Genomic DNA, 14,867 nt, shown 5'->3' with positions numbered 1-14,867 from the left:
AGCGCGGTGTGGGGGGTCGGCACGGAGGGGTCAGTGCAGGGTGAGGGGTCAGTGCAGGGTGAGGGGTCAGTGCAGGGTGAGGGGGGTCGGCACGGAGGAGTCAGTGCAGAGTGAGGGATCAGTGCGGTGTGTGGGGTCAGTGCAGGGTGAGGGGTCAGTGCAGGGTGAGGGGGGTCGGCACGGAGGGGTCAGTGCAGGGTGAGGGGTCAGTGCAGGGTGAGGGGGGTCGGCACGGAGGGGTCAGTGCAGGGTGAGGATTTGTTAAGATGGAGAAATAGACACCGAGAAACTCTTATCACCCATCATCGCTTTATTGTGGTTACTTGGTTCCAGTGGGAGTTTGCCTGGAGGCTTGCTCAGTTCCTTTGTCTCCCCTGATCCTCCCGCTAGATCACAGCCTCCAGAGTGGAAGCAGCGCTCTCCAGCGTGTGGGTGATAATCGTTAGGTGCTTACGTACATCATCCCAGGAGCCTCCCTCCACTGTGGCACGCTGGTAGGCATCAGCCAGTCCTGGGAATGTCCCCACGGCTGAATCCTGTGAGGCGTAGATGATGTGTCTGCAGAACGGAATAATGGAAGCCCTCATCAGTGGGGGAGGGGACAGACTGATCACTGGGCTGAGTGTAATGGGGTGCAGACTGGGTGTAATGAAGCAGTGACCGTGTTAGAGATGGAAAGAGAGAGGGAGAGCAGGACAGAGAGAGAGAGGGAGAGCAGGACAGAGAGAGAGGGAGAGCAGGACAGAGAGAGAGAGAGGGAGGGCAGGACAGCGAGAGAGAGAGAGAGAGGGAGGGCAGGACAGCGAGAGAGAGAGAGGGAGGGCAGGACAGCGAGAGAGAGGGAGGGCAGGACAGAGAGAGAGAGAGAGGGAGGGCAGGACAGAGAGAGAGAGAGAGGGAGGGCAGGACAGAGAGAGAGGGAGGGAGGGCAGGACAGAGAGAGAGGGAGAGCAGGACAGAGAGAGAGAGAGAGAGGGAGGGCAGGACAGAGAGAGAGAGAGGGAGGGCAGGACAGAGAGAGAGAGGGAGGGCAGGACAGAGAGAGAGAGAGAGGGAGGGCAGGACAGAGAGAGAGAGAGAGGGAGGGAGGGCAGGACAGAGAGAGAGAGAGGGAGGGAGGGCAGGACAGAGAGAGAGAGGGAGGGAGGGCAGGACAGACAGAGAGAGAGAGAGAGGGAGGGAGGGCAGGACAGAGAGAGAGGGAGAGCAGGACAGAGAGAGAGAGAGGGAGGGCAGGACAGAGAGAGAGAGAGAGGGAGGGCAGGACAGAGAGGAGAGAGAGAGGGAGGGCAGGACAGAGAGAGAGAGAGAGGGAGGGCAGGACAGAGAGAGAGAGAGGGAGGGAGGGCAGGACAGAGAGAGAGAGAGGGAGGGAGGGCAGGACAGAGAGAGAGAGAGGGAGGGAGGGCAGGACAGAGAGAGAGAGAGGGAGGGAGGGCAGGACAGAGAGAGAGAGGGAGGGAGGGCAGGACAGACAGAGAGAGAGAGAGAGGGAGGGCAGGACAGAGAGAGGGAGGGCAGGACAGAGAGAGAGAGAGAAGGAGGGCAGGACAGAGAGAGAGAGAGAGAGGGAGGGCAGGACAGAGAGAGAGAGAGAGAGAGGGAGGGCAGGACAGAGAGAGAGAGAGAGAGAGGGAGGGCAGGACAGAGAGAGAGAGAGAGAGGGAGGGGCAGGACAGAGAGAGAGAGAGAGAGGGAGGGCAGGACAGAGAGAGAGAGAGGGAGGGCAGGACAGAGAGAGAGAGGGGGAGGGCAGGACAGAGGGAGGGCAGGACAGAGAGAGAGAGAGGGAGGGAGGGCAGGACAGAGAGAGAGAGAGAGGGAGGGCAGGACAGAGAGAGAGAGAGGGAGGGCAGGAGAGAGAGAGGGAGGGAGGGCAGGACAGAGAGAGAGAGGGAGGGCAGGACAGAGAGAGAGAGAGAGAGGGAGGGCAGGACAGAGAGAGAGGGAGGGAGGGCAGGACAGAGAGAGAGAGGGAGGGCAGGACAGAGAGAGAGAGAGAGAGGGAGGGCAGGACAGAGAGAGAGAGGGAGGGAGGGCAGGACAGAGAGAGAGGGAGGGAGGGCAGGACAGAGAGAGAGAGGGAGGGCAGGACAGAGAGAGAGAGAGGGAGGGCAGGACAGAGAGAGAGAGAGAGGGAGGGCAGGACAGAGAGAGAGAGAGAGAGGGAGGGCAGGACAGAGAGAGAGAGAGAGAGGGAGGGCAGGACAGAGAGAGAGAGAGAGGGAGGGCAGGACAGAGAGAGAGAGAGAGGGAGGGCAGGACAGAGAGAGAGAGAGAGAGAGAGGGAGGGCAGGACAGAGAGAGAGAGAGAGAGAGGGAGGGCAGGACAGAGAGAGAGAGAGAGGGAGGGCAGGACAGAGAGAGAGAGAGAGGGAGGGAGGGCAGGACAGAGAGAGAGAGAGGGAGGGCAGGACAGAGAGAGAGAGAGGGAGGGCAGGACAGAGAGAGAGGGAGGGAGGGAGGGCAGGACAGAGAGAGAGGGAGGGAGGGAGGGCAGGACAGAGAGAGAGAGAGGGAGGGCAGGACAGAGAGGGAGGGAGGGAGGGCAGGACAGAGAGGGAGGGAGGGAGGGCAGGACAGAGAGGGAGGGAGGGAGGGCAGGACAGAGGGAGGGAGGGAGGGCAGGACAGAGAGGGAGGGAGAGCAGGACAGAGAGAGGAGAGAGAGAGAAAAACAAAGAATGAGAGAGTGACTGAAACAGAGGCAGTGACCGCGAGGGAGCCACAGAGAGATCTGGGGAGATGGTGCTGTAGTGATAATATCACCAGACTAGTAACCCAAAGGCCCAGGTTAATTCTCTGAGGGCACAGGTTCAAATCCAACCACCACGGCAGCTGGTGGAAATTAAATTCAATTAATAATGTTTTTTATTCTTTCATGGGATGTGGGCTTCGCTGGCTGGCCCAGCATTTATTGCCCATCCCTAACTGCCCCTGAGAAGGTGGGGGTGAGCTGCCTTCTTGAGCCGCTGCAGTCCCTGTGGTGTAGGTACACCCACAGTGCTGTTAGGGAGGGAGTTTCAGGATTTTGACCCAGCGACAGTGAAGGAACGGCCGATATATTTCGAAGTCAGGGTGGTGAGTAGCTTGGAGGGGCATTTCCAGGTAGTGGTGTTCCCACCAACTGTTTCCCTTGTCCTTCTAGATAGAAGCAGTCATGGGTTTGGAAGATGCTGTCTAAGGAGCCTTGGTGAGTTGCTGCAGTGCATCTTGTAGATGGTACATACACTGCTGCTACTGTGCGTCGGTGATGGAGGGGTGAATGTTTGTGGATGGGGAGCCAATCAAGCGGCTGCTTTGTCCTGGACGGTGTCAAGCTTCTTGAGCGTTGTGGGAGCTGCACTCATCCAGGCAAGTGGGGAGTATTCCATCACACTCCTGACTTATGTCTTGTAGATGGTGGACAGGCTTTAGGGAGTCAGGAGGTGAGTTACTCATCGCACAATTCCTAGTCTCTGACCTGCTTTTGTACCCACAGTATTTATATGGCTGGTCCAGCTCAGTTTCTGGTCAATGGTAACCCCCAGGATGTTGGTAGTGGGGGAATTCAGTGATGGTAATGCCATTGAACATCAAGGGGTGATGGTTAGATTCTCTCTTGTTGGAGATGGTCATTACCTGGCATTTGTGTGGTGCGAATGTTACTTGCCGCTTGTCAGCCCAAGCCTGGATATTGTCCGGGTCTTGCTGCATTTGGACATGGGCTGCTTCAGTATCTGAGGAGTCATGAATGGTGCTGAAGGTTGTGTAATGATCAGCGAACATCCCCACTTCTGACCTTATGATGGAAGGAAGGTCATTGATGAAGCAGTTGAAGTTGGTTGGGCCGAGGACACTACCCTGAGGAACTTCTGCAGTGAAGTCCTGGGACTGAGATGACAACCACAACAATCATAGAAACATAGAAACTAGGAGCAGGAGTAGGCCATTCGGCCCTTCGAGCCTGCTCCGCCATTCAATATGATTGTGGCTGATCATCCAACTCAATATTCTGCTCCCGCTTTCTCCCCATACCCTTTGATCCCTTTCGCCCCCAAGAGCTATATCCAACTCCTTCTTGAAAACATACAATGTTTTGGCCTCAACTACTTTCTGTGGCAGCGAATTCCACAGGCTCACCACTCTCCTCATCTCAGTATCACAACCATCTTCCTTTGTGCTCGGCACGACTCCAAAATCTGGAATTATAAAGCTAGTCACAGTAACCGTGACCATGGCGACCATCATCGATTGTTGTAAAAACCCATCTGGTTCACTAATGTCCCCTTTAGGGAAGGAAATCTGCCGTCCTTACCCGGTCTGGGCCTACATGTGACTCCAGACCCCACAGCAAATGTGGTTGACTCTTAAATGGCCGAGCGAGTCACTCAGTTCAAGGGCAATTAAGGATGGGCAACAAACGCTGGCCTTGCCAGTGATGCCCACACTCTGTGAAAGAATGAATACAAAAACAATTTAGTGACAGACAGAGGGTCACAGAGAAACAGAGCTGGGGAATAATTGATGACCAGGATAATTTCAACAGGGTCCTTGAGAAACTTGTTCATCTTTGTTTCCTCGGTGCTCCCTTCCTATCCCTCAAAGATGCTGCCTGACCCGCTGAGGGTCCGAAGATGTTCGATCTCCATGTCTTCCGCTGTGAGGGCAGAGAGGGAGCTGGCTGGCTGGGGGGAGAGGCAGAGACTGGCGACATGGGGTTGTGACGAGGGGATACTGCTGGTTATCGAGGACCAGCGGCCAGACTTACCGATAGTACAGCTTGTCAGGAAAGGCCATGGGATCAAGGAAGGATCTCTCCAGCAGCATCAGCTGATCATTGATCATCCGCAGTTTGAGTGGGCTGGATTACAGAGAGACACCATCAGAAGGGCCGGAAGCCAACGCTAACCGCGCGCGACTTACATTTCTATAGCACCTTTCACAACCGCCAGATGTCCCAAAGCGCTCCATAGCCAATGAAGTACCTTTTGAAACCCAGGGAACGCAGCGGCCATTTTTTTTACGCACAGCAAGATCCCACAAGTACCAAAGGTGACATTGACAAAAGATTGCGTTTATTGCGTCATCTTGACTGAGGGGGGCTAAAGGTTGGGCCCCAGGACACTGGAGGGGGGGTGGGGGGGGGAGAACTCCCCCCAGCCCCCTGCTCTTCTTCAAAATAGTGACCACCACCTCAACATCCAGGCCAGCAGGGCCTGAGTTCAAGGCCTCGTCTGAAAGGTGGCACCTCCGGCAGTGTGGGCGCGCCCTCGGTACTGCAGCGGGAGTGTCAGCTGAGCGGGCCTGCTCCTGTAGGTGTGTGGCAAAGTTAACCTCGTCATTTCCTGCTCATTGCCCCTCTTGACATGAGAACTAGTGCAGGACCCGATTCCTGCTCATCTTGGGGTTCAGCGTATTTTGGGGTTTGAACGGGTCCAGGGGTAAATTGGACCCGGGAGCGGGGGGCATTAGGCCCATTTATGCTTTGAGTGTGGCCCATTTTAACTGGCGTTGGACAGTAACACTTGGGAGCGAAACCTCGCTCAAAAACTGCTGACCTCGCTGGTGAGTGTCTGGGGTCACCACCTTGAGCCGCCTTGGTTCAAAGGTCACGAGGGAGCCTTGCCCAAACATCCCACAACGCCATCCAAGGGTTCAGAGGTTGTGTGGCGTGTTCCCTATGGAAACCCATGGTGCTCCAACAGTGACACCCCCAAACCTGGGGTGAGACTTATGGGATCTATAAGTTGCCACTGTCAGAATCGTAAGGTCGATGAAGCAGGTTCAGAGGCTGTGCGTAACTAAGGGTGTCAGGGTCAGAGGGCAGGGGGCACCCACCTCGCGCTCCGATCCTGCATTTCAGATATTCGAACGTGGAGCCCATCAGCCGCTTCTTTCAGCTTGGTCACCGCAGAATGAAGAGGATCTGGAAAACAGCAGAGATACCCCGAGGTCAGAGTCAGGCCGAGGTCAGAGTCAGGCCGAGGTCAGAGTCAGGCCGAGGTCAGCGTCAGGCCGCGGTCAGCGTCAGGCCGAGGTCAGCGTCCGGCCGAGGTCAGCGTCCGGCCGAGGTCAGAGTCAGGCCGAGGTCAGCGTCAGGCCGAGGTCAGCGTCCGGCCGAGGTCAGGGTCCGGCCGAGGTCAGGGTCCGGCCGAGGTCAGGGTCCGGCCGCGGTCAGCGTCGGGCCGCGGTCAGGGTCGGGCCGAGGTCAGGGTCGGGCCGAGGTCAGGGTCGGGCCGAGGTCAGGGTCGGGCCGAGGTCAGGGTCGGGCCGAGGTCAGAGTCAGCGGCTGGAATCATATTCTGGGGGATTTGTAGTGGGGAGCTGGGTCAGTCTGTGGATGGGGAGAGGATTGTGGGGGGTGAGGGGCAGTGGGTGGGTGAGGAGAGGATTGTGTGGGGGTGAGGGGGCATTGGGGGGTGGGATGTGTTGGGGGTGGATGGGGAGAGGATTGTGTGGGGGGTGGGATGTGTGGGGGCTGGGGGGTGTGGGTGGGTGGGGAGAGGATTGGGTGGGATGTGTGGGGGCGATGGGTGGGTGGGGAGAGGATTGGGTGGGGGCTGGGTGTTGTGGGTGGGTGGGGAGAGGATTGGGTGGGATGTGTAGGTCTGGGGGGTGTGGGTGGGTGGGGAGAGGATTGTGTGGGATGTGTGGGGGTGGGGGGCAGTGGGTGGGTGGGGAGAAGGTTGTGTGGGATGTGTGGGGGTGGAGGGCAGTGGGTGGGTGGGGAGAGGATTGTGTGGGGGTGGGGGGCAGTGGGTGGGTGGGGAGAGGGATGTGTGGGGGTGGGGGGCAGTGGGTGGGTGGGGAGAGGGATGTGTGGGGGTGGGGGGCAGTGGGTGGGTGGAGAGAGGGTTGTGTGGGATGTGTGGGGGTGGAGGGCAGTGGGTGGGTGGGGAGAGGATTGTGTGGGGTTGGGTGTGGGTGGGTGGGGAGAGGATTGTGTGGGGTTGGGGGGTGTGGGTGGGTGGGGAGAGGATTGTGTGGGGTTGGGGGGTGTGGGTGGGTGGGTAAGAGGATTGTGTGGGGTTGGGGGGTGTGAGTGGATGGGGAGAGGATTGTGTGGGGTTGGGGGGTGTGGGTGGGTGGGGAGAGGATTGGGGGGTGTGGGTGGGTGGGGAGAGGATTGTGTGGGGTTGGGGGGTGTGGGTGGGTGGGGAGAGGATTGGGGGGTGTGGGTGGGTGGGGAGAGGATTGTGTGGGGTTGGGGGGTGTGGGTGGGTGGGGAGAGGATTGTGTGGGATGTGTGGGGGTGGGGGGCAGTGGGTGGGTGGGGAGAAGGTTGTGTGGGATGTGTGGGGGTGGAGGGCAGTGGGTGGGTGGGGAGAGGATTGTGTGGGATGTGTGGGGGTGGGGGGCAGTGGGTGGGTGGGGAGAGGGATGTGTGGGGGTGGGGGGCAGTGGGTGGGTGGGGAGAGGGATGTGTGGGGGTGGGGGGCAGTGGGTGGGTGGAGAGAGGGTTGTGTGGGATGTGTGGGGGTGGAGGGCAGTGGGTGGGTGGGGAGAGGATTGTGTGGGGTTGGGTGTGGGTGGGTGGGGAGAGGATTGTGTGGGGTTGGGGGGTGTGGGTGGGTGGGGAGAGGATTGTGTGGGGTTGGGGGGTGTGGGTGGGTGGGGAGAGGATTGGGTGGGATGTGTGGGGGTGGGGGGAAGTGGGTGGGTGGGGAGAGGGTTGTGTGGGGGTGGGGGACAGTGGTCAGACTCTGTGGTCTGTTGCTGTGATTTTCACCCAGGGAGATGTTGTGGTTGCTGAGCTCTGTGTTGAACTCCTCCTTTGCCGCCTGGTAGAGTTGTTCAATGGCCTCGCTGTAGTCTCTGATGTTGAACGGGAGAATCGCACTGTCGGCCAGTCGCAGCAACACATTCCCAGCCGTCCTGCCCACCGTCTGATGGCTGGTGAACCCTAAAGGGGGAAAGCGAGTGGGTGAGTCTGGGTGATTGACCACACAGGTACTGCAGACTGACACACACATGGCACAGTGCGGGTCAGAGGGGGTGAGGGTCGGGGGTGCGGTAAATAGACAGGATCGAATTGCTGCTGGTGGGGGCGCAGATCACACAGCGGGCCAACATACAGAGGATTCATGGCTCAGAGCCATAGTCAGGCTTTTGACCTGAGACCAGGCCTCAGCTGCCTGGTTCCTCGTGGCCTCTTTGGAAAGACAAAGTCTCTGTCAAATAATAACACCAGTGTTTGCCCCTCGGGGGGGCAGAGGTGGGATTGGGGTGGGGGGTGGATATTGACAATGCAGTGTCAGTGTTTGCCCCTCGAGGGTGGGGTGGGTTATAGACAATGCACAGCTCACTGACTATAGACTGTTGTTAATGGGGCCGTGGGTAAAACAGGAAAAGGCTTGCAACTCTAGAGCATCGTTGTGTGTTCGGGGTGTCAGCAAGGTTCTTTGGGGATGTCTATTCTCTCAAGTTATGCTGCTCAAGACTGTAGTTTCTTAAAACCAAGGATAAGGCACTGCGGGTTATCCTCAGGATACCCTGGTCTGTCTCAACCCTCTACGATCCTGATTCTGGAGCTCCTTCAGTGATTGTACCTTCCCTCTGTTGGTGTCGGACCCACACTCTCTCCCCGGGCTTCAGCACCGTTAACTCACAAGCCCTCTGCCCGTGAACGAAGTGTCGAGCCTGGCTGCTTCTCTGTTACGACTGGGGTGGGGGAAGTGCGCGCGTTACCAAGCCCCACTACTCCGCAGGCCATATCGTTAACTTAAATGTTTAATCTTCTCACCAAAATGGCCAGTTGCGTACCAATACCTCTAGTACCCAGGAGAAAAGAGGCTCTGACCAGGCTTCTTTCAAAAACTCATTAATTTATTTTAAAACAAAACTGCAATTAACAAGTTGCAAGTGCTGGCTAACACACAATGGTAATCAGGAAGTATAACTATCGATCTCTTCCTAAAGAATTCCCCCAGCACACACACACACACAGACAAACAAAGGACAAACAGAGTCTCTCCGCAGAGATGGGCTTTGGAGGATGCGCATTGTAAAAATACAGGATAAAGTCCACGATGCTGTTGACCTGGAGATCTCTCGTGTCCTGACTGGTCCCAGTGGATCCCTGGCAGTCCTCACCACTGGCCTCAGCTTGGCAGGTCCAACTGCAGACGAGTTACACCCAGACGAGGGCTCTCTGGCTACAGGTTGATAGCCACACGCAATTTTAGGCAAGGTAGAGAGATGGAGGGAGCCAGTCAAGGTAGCCTTCCTCCCTCAGCTTATTCTCCAGCAAGGCTGCCCTCAAAACAAGCAGGTTCACACTTATAAGTTTTTTTTCCCTCCCTCCCTCGTCTTTATTGTCTCCCAACTTTTCATTAAGTAAACCGCTTTGCAGTTCAAACAATCAAACAACTCCTTCTCAAGTACCATACAGGTCAGTGGATCTCTTGGGAGAGGCCTGCTTGTTTACAAGTTCCAAGGGGAACCTATGACCTTTTTTAAAATAAAAAATCACCCCAGGTTCGCATCCCCACGTCCAGATCATGCCAAATCCCTCCACTTTGTAAAAGAAAACCTTGGTTTTGAGACATGTGATTCTCATAGAAACCTATAAAATTCTAACAGGACTAGATAGGGTAGATGCAGGAAGGATGTTCCCGATGGTGGGGGGAGTCCAGAACCAGGGGTCAACGTCTGGAGGATACGGGGTAGACCATTTGGGACTGAGATGAGGAGAAATTTCTTCACCCAGAGAGTGGTGAGCCTGTGGAATTCACTACCACAGAAAGTAGTTGAGACCAAAACATTGTATGTTTTCAAGAAGGAGTTGGATATAGCTCTTGGGGCGAAAGGGATCGAAGGGTATGGGGAGAAAGCGGGAGCAGGCTATTGAGTTGGATGATCAGCCATGATCATAATGAATGGCGGAGCAGGCTCGAAGGGCCGAATGGCCTACTCCTGCTCCTAGTTTCTATGTTTCTAACATTCTGCCGAGCCCCGGAACTGTTCCTGCTTCACTGGTCCTGCTTGGTGCATCGGGCCTATACACACTGCTGCCTGGACTCTCAGTCTGTCTCTTCACTTGTATCTGCTGCACCCACAAAGCTCCAATATCTTGGTGAGTCTTGATTGTTTTCTCTCCTGTCCTTCCCTTCGAGGATCTCTCTTTCCTGCCCGCTCTGTAGTTTATTCTTTTAACATTCGCTGGGCCTTTTGCTCTCTGCCACCATAGTTGATCTAGTGGTCGGGGTCTAGATGGGGGTCTTGGAGGTCGTCCATTCTCCCAAAGAGAGAGCTGCTCAAGATTGTAGTTTCTCAAAGACGTTACTCTTTATTTACAGCAAGTATTTACACGTTTGGATCCCGACACAAGGTCAGAGCTTCTCCTTCCAGATGTCGCTCGCTTTTCAGTCATGTGATCTGAAGTTATTGCATCACCATCATGTAGGCCTCTGACATTAACCCTTTTACTCCACACCTGTCGTCACCTCAGGAACGTGTTGAAGTGCTTTACAACCAATGAAGTACTTTCTTGAAACATAATCGCTGTTGGAACCTGGGAAATGCGGCAGCCAATTTGAGCGCAGGAAGCTCCCACAAACAAACTATGTGGTAACGCAACAGATCATCTGTTTCCACGATGTTGGTTAAGGCAAAATATTGGTCATGACACTGGGGGGAGCTCCCTTGTTCTTCTTCCAATCCAAAAGGCTGACCCTCCGGCAGTGTGGCGCTCCTTTAATACTGACCCTCCAATAGTACAGCATTCACTCAGTACTGACCCTCCGACAGTGCAGCACTCCCTCAGTACTGACCCTCCGACAGTGCAGCGCTCACTCAGTACTGACCCTCCGACAGTGCAGCACTCCCTCAGTACTGACCCTCCGACAGTGCAGCACTCCCTCAGTACTGACCCTCCGACAGTGCAGCACTCCCTCAGTACTGACCCTCCGACAGTGCAGCACTCCCTCAGTACTGACCCTCCGACAGTGCAGCACGCCCTCAGTACTGACCCTCCGACAGTGCAGCACTCCCTCAGTACTGACCCTCCGACAGTGCAGCACTCCCTCAGTACTGACCCTCCGACAGTGCGGCACTCCCTCAGTACTGACCCTTCGACAGTGCAGCGCTCCCTCAGTACTGACCCTCCGACAGTGCAGCACTCCCTCAGTACTGACCCTCCGACAGTGCAGCGCTCCCTCAGTACTGACCCTCCGACAGTGCAGCTCTCCCTCAGTACTGACCCTCCGACAGTGCAGCACTCCTTCAGCACTGACCCTCCGACAGTGCAGTGCTCCCTCAGTACTGACCCTCCGACAGTGCGGCGCTCCCTCAGTACTGACCCTCTGACAGTGCAGCACTCCCTCAGTACTGACCCTCTGACAGTGCAGCACTCCCTCAGTACTGACCCTCTGACAGTGCAGCACTCCCTCAGTACTGACCCTCCGACAGTGCAGCACTCCCTCAGTACTGACCCTCTGACAGTGCAGCACTTTGTCAGCACTGACCCTCCGACAGTGCAACACTCCCTCAGTACTGACCCTCCGACAGTGCGGCACTTCCTCAGTACTGACCCTCCAACAGTGCAGCACTCCCTCAGTACTGACCCTCCGACAGTGCAGCACTCCCTCAGTACTGACCCTCCGACAGTGCAGCTCTCCCTCAGTACTGACCCTCCGACAGTGCAGCACTCCTTCAGCACTGACCCTCAGACAGTGCGGCGCTCCCTCAGTACTGACCCTCCGACAGTGCAGCACTCCCTCAGTACTGACCCTCTGACAGTGCAGCGCTCCCTCAGTCCTGACCCTCCAACAGTGCAGCACTCCCTCAGTACTGACCCTCCGACAGTGCAGCACTCCCCCAGTATTGACCCTCCGACAGTGCAGCACTCCCTCAGTACTGACCCTCTGACAGTGCAGCACTCCCTCAGTACTGACCCTCTGACAGTGCAGCACTCCCTCAGTACTGACCCTCTGACAGTGCAGCACTCCCTCAGTACTGACCCTCTGACAGTGCAGCGCTCCCTCAGTACTGACCCTCCGACAGTGCAGCACTCCCTCAGTACTGACCCTCTGACAGTGCAGCACTTTGTCAGCACTGACCCTCCGACAGTGCAACACTCCCTCAGTACTGACCCTCCGACAGTGCGGCACTTCCTCAGTACTGACCCTCCAACAGTGCAGCACTCCCTCAGTACTGACCCTCCGACAGTGCAACACTCCCTCAGTACTGACCCTCCGACAGTGCAGCACACCCTCAGCACTGACCCTGCGACAGTGTGGTGCCTCTTCAGCACTGGCAGTGGGAGTGTTGGCCTGGACTATGAGCTCAAGTGTCTGGACTGGGGCTGGAGCCTCTCAGAGGGAGAGACTGGAGACTAATGACTGAGCCAAGAGCTACTGAGAGCAGAGATCCCAGTGAGCCGCCTGTTTGTCAGTGCGGGTGAATGGCCACAAGATGGCGAAGGGGAGCTCTCACTTTGTCTGTTACCCCGTGAATGGCGACATCTCTAGATGGTGCTCCATCACCACCCCGCTCAGGCAGGGGCGCTGGGCACTGTGCCCATTGCTCTGCAAGAGACTCTTTGTAACCAGTTGCTGCTGTGCAAGTGTCCTGAACTGATCCTCTTCCAGCTCCTGCTCCGACAGTGTGCCCCAGTCAGAGTGAGAACCACACTGGGAACCACGTGTACATCTCCACCTACCACGCCCCTCACCCCCACCTCCAAACCTTGCTGCTCCCTCACCCCCCGGCGCTCTGAGCGGCTGCAGGTGGAGGGAAATTCAGTGCCAGGGTGACCCACACATACCTGGGTCGATGAAGCGAGAGGCATAATCGAAGGTGTCGTAGGCTGTGTGGTAAGCAGGGTAGATTCGAGCTTTCGTTTTTGTCTTGGGAGAGGAGACAGAGTAGGATTTAGTGGAATTCACACGCCCCACATAGAAATGCCTGCAAAAATACCAAAAACACCCAGACACTGGCAAAAAACACACAGACACCGGCAAAAAACACACAGACACCGGCAAAAAGCACACAGACACTGGCAAAAAACGCCGACACCGGCAAAAAGCATACAGACACGGGCAAAAAACACACAGACACCGGCAAAAAGCACACAGACACCGGCAAAAAGCACACAGACACCGGCAAAAAGCACACAGACACAGGCAAAAAACACACAGACACCGGCAAAAAACACAGACACCGGCAAAAAAACACACAGACACCTGCAAAAAAACACACAGACACAGGCAAAAAAACACACAGACACAGGCAAAAAACACACAGACACCGGCAAAAAACACAGACACGGGCAAAAAACACACAGACACCGGCAAAAAGCACACAGACACCGGCAAAAAACGCCGACACTGGCAAAAAACGCACGGACACCGGCAAAAAACGCACGGACACCGGCAAAAACACACAGACACCGGCAAAAAGCACACAGACACCGGCAAAACGCACACAGACACCGGCAAAAAGCACACAGACACCGGCAAAAAGCACACAGACACCGGCAAAAAGCACACAGACACCGGCAAAACACACACAGACACAGGCAAAAAACACACAGACACCGGCAAAAAGCACACAGACACCGGCAAAATGCACACAGACACTGGCAAAAAGCACACAGACACCGGCAAAAAGCACACAGACACCGGCAAAACGCACACAGACACCGGCAAAAAAGCACACTGACACCGGCAAAAAGCACACTGACACCGGCAAAAAGCACACTGACACCGGCACAAAAGCACACAGACACCGGCAAAAAGCACACAGACACCGGCAAGAATATGCAGAGACCAGTAAGAATATGCAGATACTGGCAAAAACACAATCACACCAGCAAAAAATACAAATACAAAAATACAAAAAAAAAGACACCAGCAAAAAACGCACAGATACCGGCAAAAAACACAGACACCGGCAAAAACACATGGAGAAAAGCACTGACAAAAACATATGGACAGAAACACCTGCAACAACACGCACACAAAAGCACACAAACACACACTGGCTCACACTCAGAGACACACACACTGACAAAAGCACACAAACACACACTGGCTCACACTCAGACACACACACACACACACACACTGGCTCACACTCAGACACACACACACACAAACACACACTGGCTCACACTCAGACACACACACACAAACACACACTGGCTCACACTCAGACACACACACACACAAACACACACTGGCTCACACTCAGAGACACACACACACAAAAGCATGCAAACACACAATTAGCTGCATGCAAAACAACACTTGACAACCCGTCTCTGACACCCTGCATCCAACTCCACCCACCAACAACCCACAGTACCAATTCCCCACACCGCATTAACACCATGGCATCAGTCTGCACCAAGCGCCTCACCAACACAAGCACACCTTGAGCCAGCCTCTCAAGTGGACCAGCCGCTCCCTGCAGCAGAGAGAAACAGGAGGAGCTTCTCTTACCTTGTCGTATGTGTATGAGATGTCCATGGAGCTGATCCCAAGGTAATGGAAGAAGGGTGCGTAGTCACTGTCTGCTGCCAGGCTCCCCATGCTGAGAAGAGGCAGTCAATATCTTAGGAAGACACCGTCGTTGGGTTTAATACCACATCCCCTCCCCCAGCTCTCCCCTGTCCCCGGACAATGCCACCTGCAGTGGGATGGGGCTAACTATTCTCTGGTGCCAGACAGCGAGTGGTAGTAAGCTATTGGTTTTTTTTTAATTCTTCTATGGGATGTGGGCAAGACCAACATTTGCTGCCTCGAACTGAGCGGCTTGTTCAGTTGAGAGGGGCAGTTAAGAGTCAACCCCATTTGCTGTGGGGTCTGGAGTCACGTGTAGGCCCAGACCAGGTAAGGATGGCAGATTTCCTTCCCTAAAGGGACATTGGTGAACCAGATGGGG

General features: G+C 55.7%; 1 protein-coding gene across 4 annotated transcripts in view; it reads right to left on the bottom strand.

The window, feature by feature from the left end:
• Positions 1–287: 287 nt before the first annotated feature.
• naaladl1 (N-acetylated alpha-linked acidic dipeptidase like 1) overlaps positions 288–14,867 on the bottom strand; it is a 105,081-nt gene continuing 90,501 nt past the window's right edge. For 3 of the 4 annotated variants that reach the window (XM_078532912.1, XM_078532915.1, XM_078532916.1), the window contains 6 exons: positions 14,426–14,516; positions 12,748–12,829; positions 7,711–7,884; positions 5,820–5,907; positions 4,750–4,842; positions 288–558 (listed from right to left, as the gene is read on the bottom strand). In XM_078532912.1, the coding sequence (XP_078389038.1) occupies positions 387–558; positions 4,750–4,842; positions 5,820–5,907; positions 7,711–7,884; positions 12,748–12,829; positions 14,426–14,516 (700 nt within the window). In that variant the 3' untranslated portion in view covers positions 288–386. The remainder of the gene's footprint in view (positions 559–4,749; positions 4,843–5,819; positions 5,908–7,710; positions 7,885–12,747; positions 12,830–14,425; positions 14,517–14,867) is intronic. The other variant, XM_078532913.1, reaches the window with a different exon arrangement.

Source organism: Cetorhinus maximus, chromosome 31 (assembly GCF_964194155.1).
Source record: "Cetorhinus maximus chromosome 31, sCetMax3.hap1.1, whole genome shotgun sequence".
Classification (NCBI taxonomy): domain Eukaryota; kingdom Metazoa; phylum Chordata; class Chondrichthyes; order Lamniformes; family Cetorhinidae; genus Cetorhinus; species Cetorhinus maximus.
The sequence above is the reverse complement of the archived record's forward strand: the minus strand, read 5'-3'. Positions and strand labels throughout refer to the sequence as shown.